Raw genomic sequence first — 15,304 nt, 5'->3', positions numbered from 1 at the left:
TCCAAGTGGAGACCAGATCTGTCTTTGATCCTTGGTGTTGGATCGAGACGGAGCTGACTGGCACCTCCGAACTCACCCCTGTACTCAACATGGTGCCCGGGTGGAAGCTGGAGGCTTCGAACTGGAGGAGGACAGAGTTTCGGTGTCACCGGACAACTTGGAGTCGTTGTCGGGTGAGGTGGCGGATCCCCTGGCACTTCCCACCTACTCTCCTCTCATCCCTTTAAGGGAGCTCCAGGATTGTTTAGCAAGTAATCACGGTCACCGAGATAGGGTCCAGCTGGCCCTGGACCGGTGGCATTCTTTCCCCCTTGTGTTCTGCTCCTCAAGGCTCCTGGGCTGGACTGGAACACCAAGCAGAGAGTCCATACGTTTCTCCCTGGGCTACTGAAGGAGATGAAGCCTTAGAATAGTCCTCTCCTTCTTGCACTAGGTGACGGTAGCACATACTCCTGACAATGAAGACTACCATAGCCAGCCTCAACACCCACAGCAGCAGGGACGCACAGCGCAGGTTCCAGAACTTCTCGGTTCTCCGGGACGGGAAGTATGCAGTGTGCTTCCTGCAAGAAACCCATACCGTTCCGGGAGACAAAGCTACGTTTCTCCTGGAATGGTGAGGTGGGGATCTACATGAGTCCCCCAGCCTCCAATTCTGTCGGGGTGGCTATCTTGTTGGCCCCACATTTTCAGCCGGAGATCTTGGGGGTCAAGGAGCCGGTGCCAGGCCGGTTGCTGCACCTGACTGTGCGTCTAAGTGGGGTGCAGCACTTCACTTTGTGAATGTGTACGCTTCCCTGGGCGCGCAGCAGCAAGCGAGACTCTTTCAGGAAGTGTCCACACATCTCGGCTCCATCGACACGGGCGAGTGCATCGTCCTCGAGAGGGATTTAAACTGTACCCTCCAGGCCCGGGACCATCACGGTGCCCAGCGCCGCTTGCTCGGTGTGAGTAAGTTCCGGGACCTGGTCGGGTCCTTCGACTTGGTGGACATCTGGTAACATCTCCATCCCGATTCCAGCATTTTCACTCTCGTGTCACCTGGAGTCCAGACTCGAACACGTTTACATTTCCAAGGCATTCATGTCCTCTGTTCTGTTGGCTTCTGTGTGGCAGGTGCTGTACTTGGGCCACTGTGTGATGTGGGTGGTTCTGTTCTACGCTCGGACGAGGTCTGCGTACTGGCCCTTTAACAAGCTGCTGCTGGAGGACGAGCGGTTCCTGGACTCGTTTCATCGTTTCTGGGCCAACTAGAGAAGGAAGCGGGGAGGCAGCAGCTCCTTACGCTGCTGGCCGACGACGGATCCCTTGTCTCAGATCCGGAGGGCATCAGGCCAATCGCCCGAATTTATTACACTGCCCTGTTCTCTCCGGATCCATCCAGCGAAGATGCTCGCAGAGTTATGTGGGAGGACCTGCCGCAGGTCAGCCTGGAAGGCGCCAGAAAGCCTGACTCCCTGATAAGTCTGGGTAAGCTGACCGGCCCCCTTGCCAGCCTCTCCAGGGGCAAATCCCCGGAGCTGAACGGGCTGACCGTGAAGTTCTTCAGGGCGTACTGGAATGTCCTGGGGAGCGACCACATGGGGTCCTGGGGGAAGAGTATCCTGACTGGTGAGATACCCTTCTCGTGGCGTAAGGTGGTCATTACCCTGCTGCCTAAGAAGGGGGATCTCAACCTTAAAAACGGGCGCCCAGTCTCCCTCCTCAGCACGGATTACACGATCTTTGCCAGGGCCATGTCTTCTCACCTTGGCACCGTGCTGGACCACAGGATCCACCCTGACCAGTCCTACACTGTCCTGGGCCAGACCATATTTGATAACATTCATCTGGTCCAGGACATTATCCACTTTTTCCAGAGGACTGGTCTGTTGAGCGACTTCCTGTCTCTTGACCAGGAGAAAGCGTTTGACAGGGTGGATCACAAATATTTACTCGGAACTCTGCGAGCATTTGGGTTTGGGACACATTTTGTCGCCCAGATCCGACTTCTGTACACTGCCGCGGAGTGTCTAGTGAAGGTTAACGGGTCCCTGACGACGCCCCTTTGCTTTGGGAGAGGGGTACATCAGGGCTGCCCCCTGTCTGGCCAGTTGTATTCCATTTGTGTGGAGCCTTTCCTGCGCCTCTTGCGGTGGAGGTTATCAGGATTGGTTCTGCGCGGGCCGGGCATTGGGTTGGTTCATTCGGTTACACCTATGACGTGCTCCTCATGTTCACCGACCTGGCTGACCTGCGGAGGATGCACGAGTGCCAGGAGGTCTACTCTGCCGCATCTTCTGGCAGGATCAACTGGGACAAATGTTCTGGACTCCTGGTCAGTCTGTGGCACGTGGACCCCCTACTCGAGGAGCTCAGGCCTTTCACCTGGAGCAGGACCAGCCTCTTCTACCTGGGGGTCCATCTCTGCCCTGCTGAGGAATCCTGGCCGGTGAACTGGCAGGAGCTGGAGGCCAAAGTCACCGCTCGCCTGCGGCACTGGACAGGACTGCTCCGAGTGCTATCTTACCGGGGTCGAGTTCTGGTCATAAACCAGCTGATCGCCGCCATGTTGTGGTATCGGCTGGTCATTTTGATTCCTCCCTCGGATTTTGTCACAAAAATCAAGAGAATGCTCGTTAACTTCTTCTGGGACAAAAGATTGCACTGGGTCGCTGCCGAGGTTCTGAGTTTCCCGCTTAGGGAGGGCAGTCAGGTGCTGCTGTGTCTTCACATCCAGGTGGCGACTTTCCGCCTTCAGGCCCTGCAGCAATATCTTTACATCGAGCCCCCTCCGAGATGGTGTGCCCTGGAGACGTATTTCTTCTGCTAGGTGCACAGCCTGAATTATGACGTGCAGCTCCTGTTTGTAGACCTGAGGAGCCTTCGTGGCTGCTTGCACGTGTTGCCTGTCTTTTACCAGGACCTGATCAAAGGAGGAGAGCTGTGGCTGCCGGGGTAACCAGGACCAGGGCCATGCTGGGTGGCAGAGGAGTGGGCTGGATGATTCCCCAGGAGTTGGCACATCGCGCACTGGTGCTCGGCTGGCTCGCGGCAAATGCCATTCAAGACCTTAGGACGATCGTGCTCAGCCCCGACGTCATACTGGGCCTCGAGGTGGCCCAGGTGCGCGGTGGTCCAAGTGTATCCCTGTTTGGACGGATTTCCACATTAACCCCCGAGCCCTGAAGACTCCCTTGGGAGCCGGTGCCCCACAACCTGAGTCGAGTCGCGGAAATGCCATCTGTGTCCTTTAGCATGGTGTGGAGGGGTTTCCTGTACGGGCTGCTGCAAGCCCTTCGCTTCCTTGCCCTCACCCACTGCCTGGACACACCCTGGCGTGCCTTGTTGCCCTCTGATGGCAGAGGTCTCCAGTGGGGGGCACCTCTACAGGGGTGTCCCCCCTTTTCCATCGGAGACCTGGGGTAGAGAGTATTGCGTGCAGCAGTCCCATACACGGATCCCAAGAAGCTTGCGTTTTTTGCGGCCTTGTGGAGTCCATGGACCAGGCTTAAGTGAATTGTTGTAGGCTGCACCGCCTATTTTATTTCTTGAAAATCACATTGTTTTTCTTTTGTTTGCACTTCAGCCCCATGCTCCTGATCTACGGGCACCTGGTGTGGAGGGAGGCCGGGAGGGAGGAGGACCTCCTCGTGAACCTGCTCCTGGGCCTGGCCAAGTTGGCCATCAACAGGTCCAGCAAGCGGGCGATCGAGGGTGTTGTCCAGCCCAACTGTCTGCCCCTCTTCTATGGCTATGTTCATGGTTCGGAGTCCCCAGAGAGGGAGAATGCGGTGTCCACTGGCACCGTCGAGGCCTTCTGTGCCTGGTGGGCACCGCAGGGACTGGGATGCTTTCTTGACCTTCTGAATCAAATTTTCATTTAATGTTGGTAAGTTCCCATTAAGTTTTGTCTTTAGTTTTTGCAATTTCCCTTTAAGGGGCTGCCACTTAATTTGTCCCCTAATTTGTTAATTTAGTTTATTTGGTTTATATTCAAAAGGGTTAACTTTACTAATTCTACTGCTACATCTTGGTGCTCCCTGGACATCCACAGGGGAGGTGGAGGCAGCCTGTTTGTGATGACCTTGGCGGGCATTCTCTGGAGGGCCAAGACCAGGAGGGCTCTGGCCTGCTTTCAGGGTCCTGCTGTGTGGCAGTGGCACCCTCCTCGGTGGAGCTGGAGGGTCACAGGAAGAGGGAATTCGGATGGGCCAAACGTTCCTGGTAAATTACTTTAAAAGAACAAAGGAAATAAACAGCCAAATAAAGCATATTTATAATAGGGTGTAAAAAGTAACAATATACAACCTCTATGTTAAAATTAAATTCCAGTTATATTTCTCTAGCAATCTGATGCAATGTTTAAGCCAATAAGAAAATAGTTGTGTTAACAAAGCATTTCATGTCATGCAATATTCACTGTAGAAGTGAAGACTGATAATAAACCAGCAAAGCAACTTCAAAAGCTGAATGGTAATAGGGGAGACACCTCCTGATCCTTCTCTTTATAGGTGTCCGGGGACCCCAGGCTGACTTCTTGATGAGATGGGGTAGCTGGAGTGAGATCGAGCTGCCCTGCACCCCTCTCATGTAAACACTATTGGAGGCCAATTATGGCATCAGCAATGTAGTTGAGCCCACGCAGCAGTGCAGGAGCGACATCCTCGAATTAGGTCTCCATGGCAGCCGCCATCTGACTAGTGTTGGCCTCAGTGCGTTGCAATGCCGGTGCTATCACCTCAGCCTGAAGATGGACTCCGGATTGCAATCTGTGGAGTGCAGTGGACATCTCTTCCTGATGTTCCCAAGACTTTAAATATGGCGTCCGGCATGATGAAGCGGCGAGGTGATGGTGAATGAGAGCCCGCCCGCCATGGAAACGGTGTGTTTCCTGGGAACGCATAAATAATGTGGCGGGATTGGGACGATACAGTGTGAGAACCCGCCATTGTGGCCGGCGGTTAAAGTGTCATTTTACCCACCCGCTACCGTTTTAGTGTAATTCTGGGACGATTCTGTTCTTTGTTTAAGCTTAAGACCTTGACTTTGGACTTATCACATCACTCTCACACCTGCAATGAAATTCCTTCACGTTATAATCATTCTTTCCCAGAGAATCCTTTATGTTTATTAATTAATCCAGCCTGGCAACACAATACCAGTTCTGAAATGGCCTGTTCTTTATTTGGTTCCTTAACATATTGTCCTTGAATGCATTCCTCTAAGCTATTTTTGCCAATATGCCTAAAAATTGAAATCCACAAATATTATTGTATTACCCTCATTCTCCTCTAATTCCCTGATTTTATACTTTGTCCAATATTATGATTATTGTTAGGGAGTCTGTAAACTATTCCCGCCAGTATTTTCTACCCATTGTTTTTCCTTCACTCCACTCATACTGAATCATTATCCTGGTTGTCTGGGCTAAGATATTTTCTCTTTAGTGTCTTTATCTCAGTCTCTATTATCACAACCACATCCCCCTCCTCCGCCTCTGCTCCTTTTCCATTTTGACCATTTTCTCCAAGTCAAGTACCCTGAAGTATTTAGTTCTCAACCTTGGTCATCCTAGAACCACAGTTTAGCAATGGCAATTTATGTCATTAATTGACCTCGTTTGTTACAAAGGATTTATGCATTCAGATGCAACACCTTTCATTTTTACTTTTTACCATTTTTCCCTGATGTTGCCTTAGTCACTAATGCCCTATTACCATTATTAAACTCTGTCTTTTCTGACAAAATGACCTGGATTTTCACTCTCGAGGCGCATGTGCAGAGTCAGGAAACTTGCCAGTTCGCTGTACCTGCCTCGGTGGTGGTGGGGGTAGGGGGGGTTGGGTGGGGTGGAGAAACTGTCTCGAATGGAAGGAACTTTGTTCTGGCTGCAGTGTGGCAGTTGCATGCTGGAGTTGGGTCTGTCATCCCCAGAAATAGTGCAGAGACAACCACGGGGACAGCCGAGTGCTGAGATGGGCTGGTTAAAAGGCCTGCCTCAGTTCTCTGGGACTTCCCACTTGTGTTGTTAAATATTAGGCCCTCTAGCCCTCACCCCTCACATCCCTCATCACCCCCCCCACCCCACTCACTCCCCATGCCAACTCCTGCCAACCCATGTTCCCATCCACCCCGAAGTTACCCCTCATCCTCCAAGCTAACACATGACCCACCCCGCCCCCCCCCCCCCCCACACTCAACCACATGGCCTCTTAAAGCCCCTATGCCAACTTTGTGTCAATTCATGTCAACTCATGATCCTCCACTCATCCCCATGACTGTCCCAAGCATCCCCATGAATCCTTATAGCCCCTATGCTAATTAGTGCCAATTCATAGCAACCCATGCCTCCCACCCACCACTCTTTGCCCTTGTATCCTCCATGCCAACTCACCAAGTATCTACCATGGACAGACCTCAGGAGCTATGCTGAGATGAAATAAAATAAAGTTCTAAGTATCTATTACAGACTTCACTAGATTAAAAAAAACTCATTCATGAAAGCCCATTCAGATTTAAATCCCCTCACCTACTTAATCCCTCATAAAAACAAACATTTGTATTCATAACCTCACATCAGAGACAGCTAATCCTTTAATAACCTCTTGCAACTGTCAATGAAGCTGTGAACTTACAACCTCCCCCCCACCCCCACCTTTAACACTGGTTGTGGAAGCAGTCAAGCAGTAATGATGTTATAATAATAGCACCTAGGTTTATGTCAACAAACATATATTGAAACTGCAAGAATGGATTTGTCTCAACTCATAGACACAGGCAGGCTGGGTTTTTATTTCAAAATTTAAAGGGCAGGAGTTTTAAATAGCTTGACAGTTCCACAAATATTATCTGTTCTTTACGAGCATTTACATCTACTCTAAAATAATTGTAAGTCACTCTGCCAGCTAAGGCCCTTGCTCCAGCAAAATTGGGGTCTGTTTGAACTTAGCACTGAGTTCAAGTGGCCCTGCTGAGTTCCGGTTTGCTCTTTGTGTGAGTCACATCCTGCTCCATTCCTTTACTGAAAAAAATTAGGTATGTCGGAAATGGAAGTGGGATTTCTGGATCCGGGTTCCCAGCGTCATTTTGAATAAGCTGTGGAGTCTCCATGACTCTGTGAAAATCTATGCCAATTTTGCTTGACTTTATTCAAATCACTACTCTGCTCTACAGCATTGACGTTTTTCAGTCTTATAAATTTATCCTTACTTGAAACCTCCCTCCCACTGATTAGTTTAACTACCATCCCAGTGATTCAATTTGCCAGGAGACCTAACCTGTTTTAAGTGGTGTCTTAATGCAACAGCATTCTCTTTCACCAGTGCTGGTGCCAGTACCAGATTAATTGAAACCCCTGTCTCCCACATCATTCTTTCAGCCATGCATTTAAACCTGTTATCTCTGTGTCCTTTTGTGGTTCATTTTGGGGGTGGATGATTTCTGACCTGGGGGTCATTGGCCTTTATACTTGGCGCCTGGAATGAGAAGAGTTCCATTCATGACACTTGTGCAAATGGATGCACAAGATAGTAGTGGCACTAGCCACATGGGCTTCTGTTCTATTTCTCCAAACCCCACCCCCTCCTCCCCCCCGACTGTCCTTTGGGCTTCTAGCAAATGCAACAAAGCTGCCCCTTTCTCTAAGATTATTGAAACTCTTTGAGTGTGACTGCTGCACATTCTTCACCAGCTGCTTCAGGCTGAAAGAACTTAGGGAAGGCCTGCTGCTTCTGTAGTAACTCTGGTCTAGCAATAACCTGGCAGAGCAGAGTGCCAGCCTCTTACAAAGGGACAGGAGTAGAGTTCAGGCGAACACATTTTTAGAACTAATGATTTGTTCCACCAGATCGAAGATAAAAATTACTCCCTAGCTATCGATTGTGAAGATGCGTCCAAAAGCAATGGACCAACTGCCGATGGTGCACACTGTACTGCAACTTTAATATTGACCACTTTATCAAATGTCTAACCATTTTATGGGGTGGAAAATGTGCTCTTATCATGCTTTAACTCCTGTCCATAAGATTGAGAGATTTGGATGTGCCTGCATAATTGTAAAATGTGACTTAATTTGCTTCCACAATGTAATCGTCCAGTTGTAGTCAATGCAACTTATTTGGCAAGATACTGTATCGATTTCTGTATCGTAGGTTGTTTTATGTCTGGTATTTTTTTCTAGGGGTGGACAAGCTTGCAAAGTCTTGATGGGGAGCAGATGTTTTTCTCCAAGCTGGAAGCCAAATTCACAAAGCATGGGAGTCCCATAATACTGTCTGGCAATGTGACCAGAGTCCCTGGACAGAAAATTGCACTTTTTGTATCACTCAACAATGTAATGCAAGAAACAGCTACTGTGTCAGGTTAGTACAATCTGAAAAATCTAGCGCATGCTTAATAGAACAAGCTCGGGCCTAGAAATTTTGAAATATAGTTTCTAGATATGATCATTGAAGTTTTCTGCATTGATTTTTCAGCTTTTATGAATGCCACAAATAGTACATTTTTTATATAAAAGCAAAATACTGCGGATGCTGGAAATCTAGAACAAAAACAAAAATACCTGGAAAAACTCAGCAGGTCTGACAGCATCTACGGAGAAGGATACAGTTGACGTTTCGAGTCCGTATGACCCTCCATCAGAACTAAGGAATATAGAAATGAGATGAAATATAAGCTGGTAGAAGGAGGTGGGACAGGTAGAGCTCGATAGGGGGCCAGTGATAGGTGGAGGCCAAGAAGACATTTTTTAACCATTTTTAAGGGGGCTTTTTGATAGTCTCATCACTACTAATCAGCAAACAAAGCAGCAAATTGTGACGGTATGTGGACGTATCATGCCTGATAAGTGGTTTCATAAACATGGAAATGTGAATTAGATTTTCAAACACATGAGGTCATCTTCATTTAGCTGCAGGAGTAAGGCGAAGTTTCTGCTCAGCCCACTTCCAGTCTCCAGGGAGCTGGAACAGATGTGTCATATCGGTCTAAAACACAACTCAGTCATCCAGGGAACAGTCATGACAACAACACTCCTATTTATACCTTGCCTTTCACATCAAAACCTGTCAAAGTTTTTCACATAATCAACGACGGTTTGAAGTGCAATTACTGTTGTTCTGTGTATTATGTGGTACATTTGAACATCTCACAGATTGGAACACTTAATGGCATCTATATTTTACAGGAACAGGGTTGGGAGGGGGCATGCAGGCCTGGCAGTCAACGATGAGCATGTTGAGGTTGGGGATGTTGCATAAATATTTTCAGAGTCTTCACCAACCCCTGGCCAGATTGAGCCCCTGGCTGGTGAGGGTGAGTGGGGAATCTGGTGACAGGAGGATGCAGCTGAGGACCTGGGCGAGCAGTCCATAGCAGTAAGTGGGAGGAGGAAATCCCTTGAGGTCGGAGCAGCAGGTCAGGGTCTACCCTTACAGAGCGATCATGGGAATGTCGGGCTGAGATTCCCCAAAGATCGGAGGGCATACCAGGGCTGGGGAGGCCCACAGATTAGTGGATGTATAGGTCTTAGGGAAGCCTTCCTGTTCCTTTTATCCACAAGGAGTTCAAAGACAAGCACGGTTTTAAAACATATCTAGACCTCTTCGGGCAAGTCAGCCAATCCCACCATTTTGCTACTGTCGGGCATGTCACCATGATGGGTTTATTCCAAAATGTTAACCTGTTTTACCATGCATTTCCATTGTTTCCCATTTTTATTCCAAATTTAGAGGTTTACTTTGTTTCCTTTGCTATCAGTTTTAGTCTGGTTGACTGGAGAGCGACTGAGTCTGTAAATTTAATACAATACTACTCCACACAACTCACTGAAGAGTATTGAAGTGTATTTTGTGTTCATAACTGTCTCATTAAAAAGAAATACAAGTATGCGATATAAATAGTGATGAATAATTGGCTATTTTTCCTCATCCTCTATTTATTTCTGACTTTTATCACCAGACTGGAAGCATTTATTAGGCCCTTGTGCTGACTCTGGGGTTTCCATTGCAACCCCTGACTGTCTGGTCTCTCCGTCAGTGCCTTGTCATTTTTATAATCTGACATGGAGCAGGCCGAATAAGAAGAACATATTTCTGCAAAACCCGAACCACAGAGCTCTTTAAACTTCAACCAGATTAACTATGTCTGGCCAGTCATCAGTTTATGTTAGATCATGCTAGCAGAGCATACAAGTTTATGATCATGAAGAGATTGAATTACAACATGGAAACAGCAGACCCTTCAGCCCACACAGTGCACACTAGTATTCATCCTCCACGCGAGCAGTGGCTATGATTCCATGTGTCAATCTAGTCTACAATAAAAGCAAAATACTGCAGACGCTGGAAACCTGAAATAAAAACAGGAATCCGTTCGAAATCTACCCCATACAGCATGGTGGTAGTGCCCACACAACTTGATGGAGCGTATCCTCAATGTGAAGACTGTACTTTGTCTCCACAAAGGTTGTGCACTCCTACCAATACCGTCATGGGCAAATGTATTTGTGACGGGTAGATTGGTGCAGATGAGGTCAAGTAGGTTTTTATTCTTTTTAATACTGCAGTAGTAGTGTGCTGGACTTGGGAGGTGTGGGGGACCGATTGGGTGGGGGATGGGGATGGATGCCAGATAGGATGGTGGCTGTGTCAAACTCGACAGTTTCAACAAAAAAAAGGTCTGCCCCATTTCTTTTAGAGATCCAGCCTGAACACATGGCGACCATTGTCTCACAAGATGTCCTGCTGCTGTTTCTGCACCAGATCTCTCTCAGGGCAGCAGTGTCTTGTATGTGGCAGATGTTGGACACCCCCCCTCCTCCCCCTACTGGCAACCCCAGTAAGAGCAGTGAGAATTTCAATATTTGGGTGGGAATCAGTATATCACAGCCCCAGTCCTTCCGACTTGTCTCCCATTCATGGGAAAGGCAGTAACATTTTACCTGTCCTTGTTTTTCTCTTTCTGCAGTCCGTTTGGAGCAAAAAGTTGATGAGAAGCAAAAGCAATACACGATAGAGGCTGACACCTATCTTCCGCGCATTCTGGGATGTCAGATAATTGGCTTTTTGCAGCAAAGAGGAACTAGTTGGTCCTCCACACTACGGGGAAAATATGGGCTTTTTGGTAAGATGACAGCTGCAAATGATGGTGTATGGCAAGTCAAATGGCAGGTATTGAACAGCAGATACACATGGTAATAAATTGTTTATTAGGGTATACAAGCAAATAACATCTTGATCTGCTCCACATTCGCTACTGGTTTTTGAAAAACCCAGTTCTGAAACCCTCATTACCCAAAATGAGTAGGTCTAAGCTGCTATAAACCTCAGTATATTGTCGAATAATTTGAATTCCCAGAGACTGATCATTATTGCTGCCTTTATATTTCGGACACTTCCTTGGCATCTGTAAGTGGTGTGTGTGAGCAGCATCTTATTCTATTCACTCTGCTAACAAATCTGCTAAGGCTGGTGACATTTTATTGCACTATTCAAGAATTAATTGATGGTCCTTTGCTAACATCGGTTTTGTTAAGGATGGGAAATTTTTAAATTTGACATTTGAAACAGAGTCACAGTTGAACTAGCATTACAGAATCATAGCATGATACAGCACAAGAAGAGGCAGTTCAGCCGATCAAGTCTGCACCATCTCTTTGAAAGAACATTAAATTAGTCCCACTCCCCCGCTCTTTCCCTATAGCCCTGCCAATTTTTCCCCTGGGGTATTTCTCCAATTCACTTTTGAAACTCTCTTGCAGGCAGTGTACTCCAGATCATTATAACAACTTGCTGCAGACGTTTTTTGTATCCCTCCTGTCACCTCTGGTTCTTTTGCCAATTACTTTGAATCTGTCGCCCCTTCTGCCACTAGAAACAGTTTCTCCTTATTTATTTTATGAAAACCTTTCATGATTTTGATCACCTATATCAAAGCTTCTCTGCTCTAAGGAGAACAACCCCGGTTTCTTCAACCCTTCCATATAATTGAAGTGTTTCTCATCCCCAGTACCATTATAGTAAATCTCCTCTGCCCCCTTTCAAGACCGCCCTTCCCAAAATGTGGTGCCCAGAATTGGACATAGTAATCCAGTTGGGCCTAACCAGTATTTTATAAAGGTTTAGCATAACCTCTTTGTTTTTGTACTTTATGCCTTTATTTATAAAATGAATACCTCTTTAACAGCCTTTTCATCTTGTTCTGCCACCTTGAAAGACTTGTGAACATGTACCCCTGGACTGTCTGTTTCTACACCCCCTTTAAAATTGCCACATTTTTGTTTATATTGCTTCTCATTCTTGCTATCAGAATCAATCACCTCACACTTCTCTCCATTAAATTTCATCTGCCATGCGTTTGTCCATTTGCCAGTCTATGTCCTCCTGAAGCCTGTTACTATCCTCCTTATTGTTTACTACATTTCTGAATTTTATGCCATCTGCAAACTTTGAAATCATGCCCTCTATATCCAATTCCAGGCCATTTACAGAGTTCAAAAAGAGCAGTGGCGCCAACACCAGCCCCTGGAGCACACCACTGTGCAGTTTTCTCAAGCCTGACAAACAACTGTTAACCACTGCTTTCTGTCTGTCCCTCAGCCAATTTTGTGCCCACGCAGCCACTGTCTCATGCTTCATCTTGCTGACAAGTCTACTGTGTGATACTTTCTCAAAAGGCTTTTGAAATTCCATGTACACATTAGCTACACTACCCTCATCAAGCATCTCTGTTACTTCCTCAAAAAGCCCAATCAGATTAGTTAAAACCAATTTGCCTTTATCAAATCCCTGCCAGCTTTTATTTATTAACTGACACTTTGTCCAAGTGATAATGTCCCGGATTATTGTCTCCAAAAGATGTCGCACCACCACCCTTGGGCTGATTGGGCTATAGTTAGTGGGTTTATCCCTCTCTCCTTTTCTAAACACTGGTGTAATGTTTGTATTCCTTCAAACCTCAAGCACCACTTCAAGACAGATGGGAAGAATGTGCATAGAGCCTCTTCACATATCCATCCTTACTTCCTTCAGCAACCTAGGATGTATCCAATCCAGACCACATGATTTTTTTAAACCTTGAGAACTGCCAACTTTTAAGTATCTCCTCTTTATCTATCTGTCTGTATCCTATCCAATTTGTCCACTGCCATTCCCAACGTGAAACCCAAATGATGCAAGCTACACCAGGACAGCTTTTATGTTTCAACATTAATGACTAGAAATTTCTCACTCATTAACATTGACGGTGCCTGGCATAGGGTGGATTGCTAACATCATGTTCATATTATGATTTTTGCAAGCTAATCTACCATGGGGTGATGGAGATATAACAACAGGTTCTGATTTTTGTGATAGAAAGGACATCATTGGATTAAGTCTATGAATTCCAGTTGAGAATAAAACTAACATGCCTATGCTCCTGCTGATGTTAGTTTATTTTCTCTTGAACACACACTCCAATTTAAAGCAGATGTTTTATCAAAAATCACAGCGGTTTTTGGCTGCATTAACATCTTCCTCCTCCACCATCTGTTGTTTGCATACCCCCTGCTTGCCTCTTCTGAAAGCTGAGTCATGGCAGGGAATATTTCCACATGCTCTGGCTGCTAGTGAGTGCTGGTCAATGGACTGATTTTGCAGCGAGGTGGGGTAGGCATTGCAGCTACTCCTGAATTATGGGGCAGAATCTTCTGCCTGTTGGGCGGGCTGGTCGAGAGCGGGTGTGGGTGAGCGCGGAGCCGATCGCCGCCCGCGATCAGCTGCACGCCACCGTTTTGAGCGGGTGGACCAATTAAGGCCTGCCCACCATGACGCGCGCCCAGAAGTGCTCAGCGCTATCTGTGCGGGCAGGGGGAGGAGGGAGATTCGGGGTCTGTGCTCTTTCACACACATGCACACGAAAGCAGCAATCTCCCTGAGGCACGGAGTTGCCTCAGGGAGATTAAGTTCAGATTGAAAGTTTGAAAAAAAGAAAGATTAAAATTATTCAGACATGTCCCCTCATGTGACAGTGTCACAAGAGCTAGGACGTTTTTATGAATTGAGCAAAATTTATTTATTAATTTAATAAAACCTTCAAGAAACGTCATCTCACCCCTGGATGAGGTTTCATGAAAAATATGAAGGCCACTTGGGCTCTTCGCCTGCCCGCCAACCTTAACGTTGGATGGGCAACATTGATAATGATAATTGTTTTTTAAATGGCCTTAGCAGGTCTTTGACAGTTCGGCAGACGCACACCCGACGTCACCCTACGTCATTTTACACATTGGCATGCAGAGCCTGCCCCCGCACGCTGACGTGAAAATTCTCCTCACGGTCACCTAACATTCTTTCTAACAAAGAGGAGTGAACTTCATCCCCAGCTAACTTTTCCCTATTGGCCTGGCTAAGGCAAGGTATCCATTAGGGCTCTATAGCCTGTGGTAAGAAACACTATTGCCAATGCATCTATTAACTAAACCAAGGGGCCATTTGCCTTTAGTGTTCATTGTAAAACCTTATGAAATACTCCTTTAAACCAAAGCGTCTATAGTGTCATTACAACACAGAAGGAGGCCATTTGGCCCATCAAATATATGCTGGCTCTCTGGAGAGCAATCCAGTCAGTCCCATTCCTCACTCTATTCCTGTAGCCCTGCAATTTTATTTTCCTCAAGTGCCCATCCAGTTTTCTTTCAGAATTAGGAGCAGGAGTAGGCCATTCAGCCCCTCACACCTGCTCCACCATTCAATAAGATCATGGTTGAACTGATTGTGGCCTCAACTTCACTTTTCTGTCTGTCCCCCATAACCCGTGACTCATCAGACCAAAAATCTGTCTAATGCAGTCTTGAATATATTCAGTGACCCAGCTTCCACTCTCTGTCAAAGAGAATTCCACAGACTAACAACCCTCTAACAGAAAAAAATTCTCCTCATCTCCACCTTAAATGGGAGACTCCTGGGGTGGGATGGTCTGGTCCTGTTGACGGCGGGCATAATGGCAGGTATAAGGGGGAGAATTCGGCGTGAGGGGCAGAAATCAGTTTCCTGCTGGCGTGAAATCCCAGCGGGATGGGATCATCTGACGGTGTCCACCATGGTGGACAGTGAATCCCACTGGAGGCTGGCGTGAACACCGTTTGAATCCTACGAGTGGAATGCAAAGTAAGGTCCAACCGGAATCATCCCACCCCTCCCCCCCATGCCAGATTTACTATTACATTAGCGGGAAAACACACCGGCCCAGAACACATCTGGACAAGCGCGACTTACTGTCGGGGCTTGCTCTGACCACGGACATCTGAGGTGAAGATGATGCGGAGCCCTACAGCTACTGGACC

At 47.1% G+C, this 15,304-nt stretch overlaps 1 protein-coding gene across 1 annotated transcript in view; it reads left to right on the top strand.

Moving 5' to 3' along the window:
* Positions 1-15,304, top strand: part of LOC121287955 — a 387,185-nt gene that overhangs the window by 185,457 nt on the left and 186,424 nt on the right. The window contains exons 24-25 of the mRNA XM_041206118.1: positions 8,162-8,342; positions 10,948-11,103. Coding sequence (XP_041062052.1) covers positions 8,162-8,342; positions 10,948-11,103 — 337 coding nt within the window. The remainder of the gene's footprint in view (positions 1-8,161; positions 8,343-10,947; positions 11,104-15,304) is intronic.

This window comes from Carcharodon carcharias, chromosome 15 (assembly GCF_017639515.1).
Source record: "Carcharodon carcharias isolate sCarCar2 chromosome 15, sCarCar2.pri, whole genome shotgun sequence".
Taxonomy (NCBI): domain Eukaryota; kingdom Metazoa; phylum Chordata; class Chondrichthyes; order Lamniformes; family Lamnidae; genus Carcharodon; species Carcharodon carcharias.
Note: the sequence above shows the minus strand (reverse complement) of the source record. Positions and strands in the feature narration are given on the sequence as shown.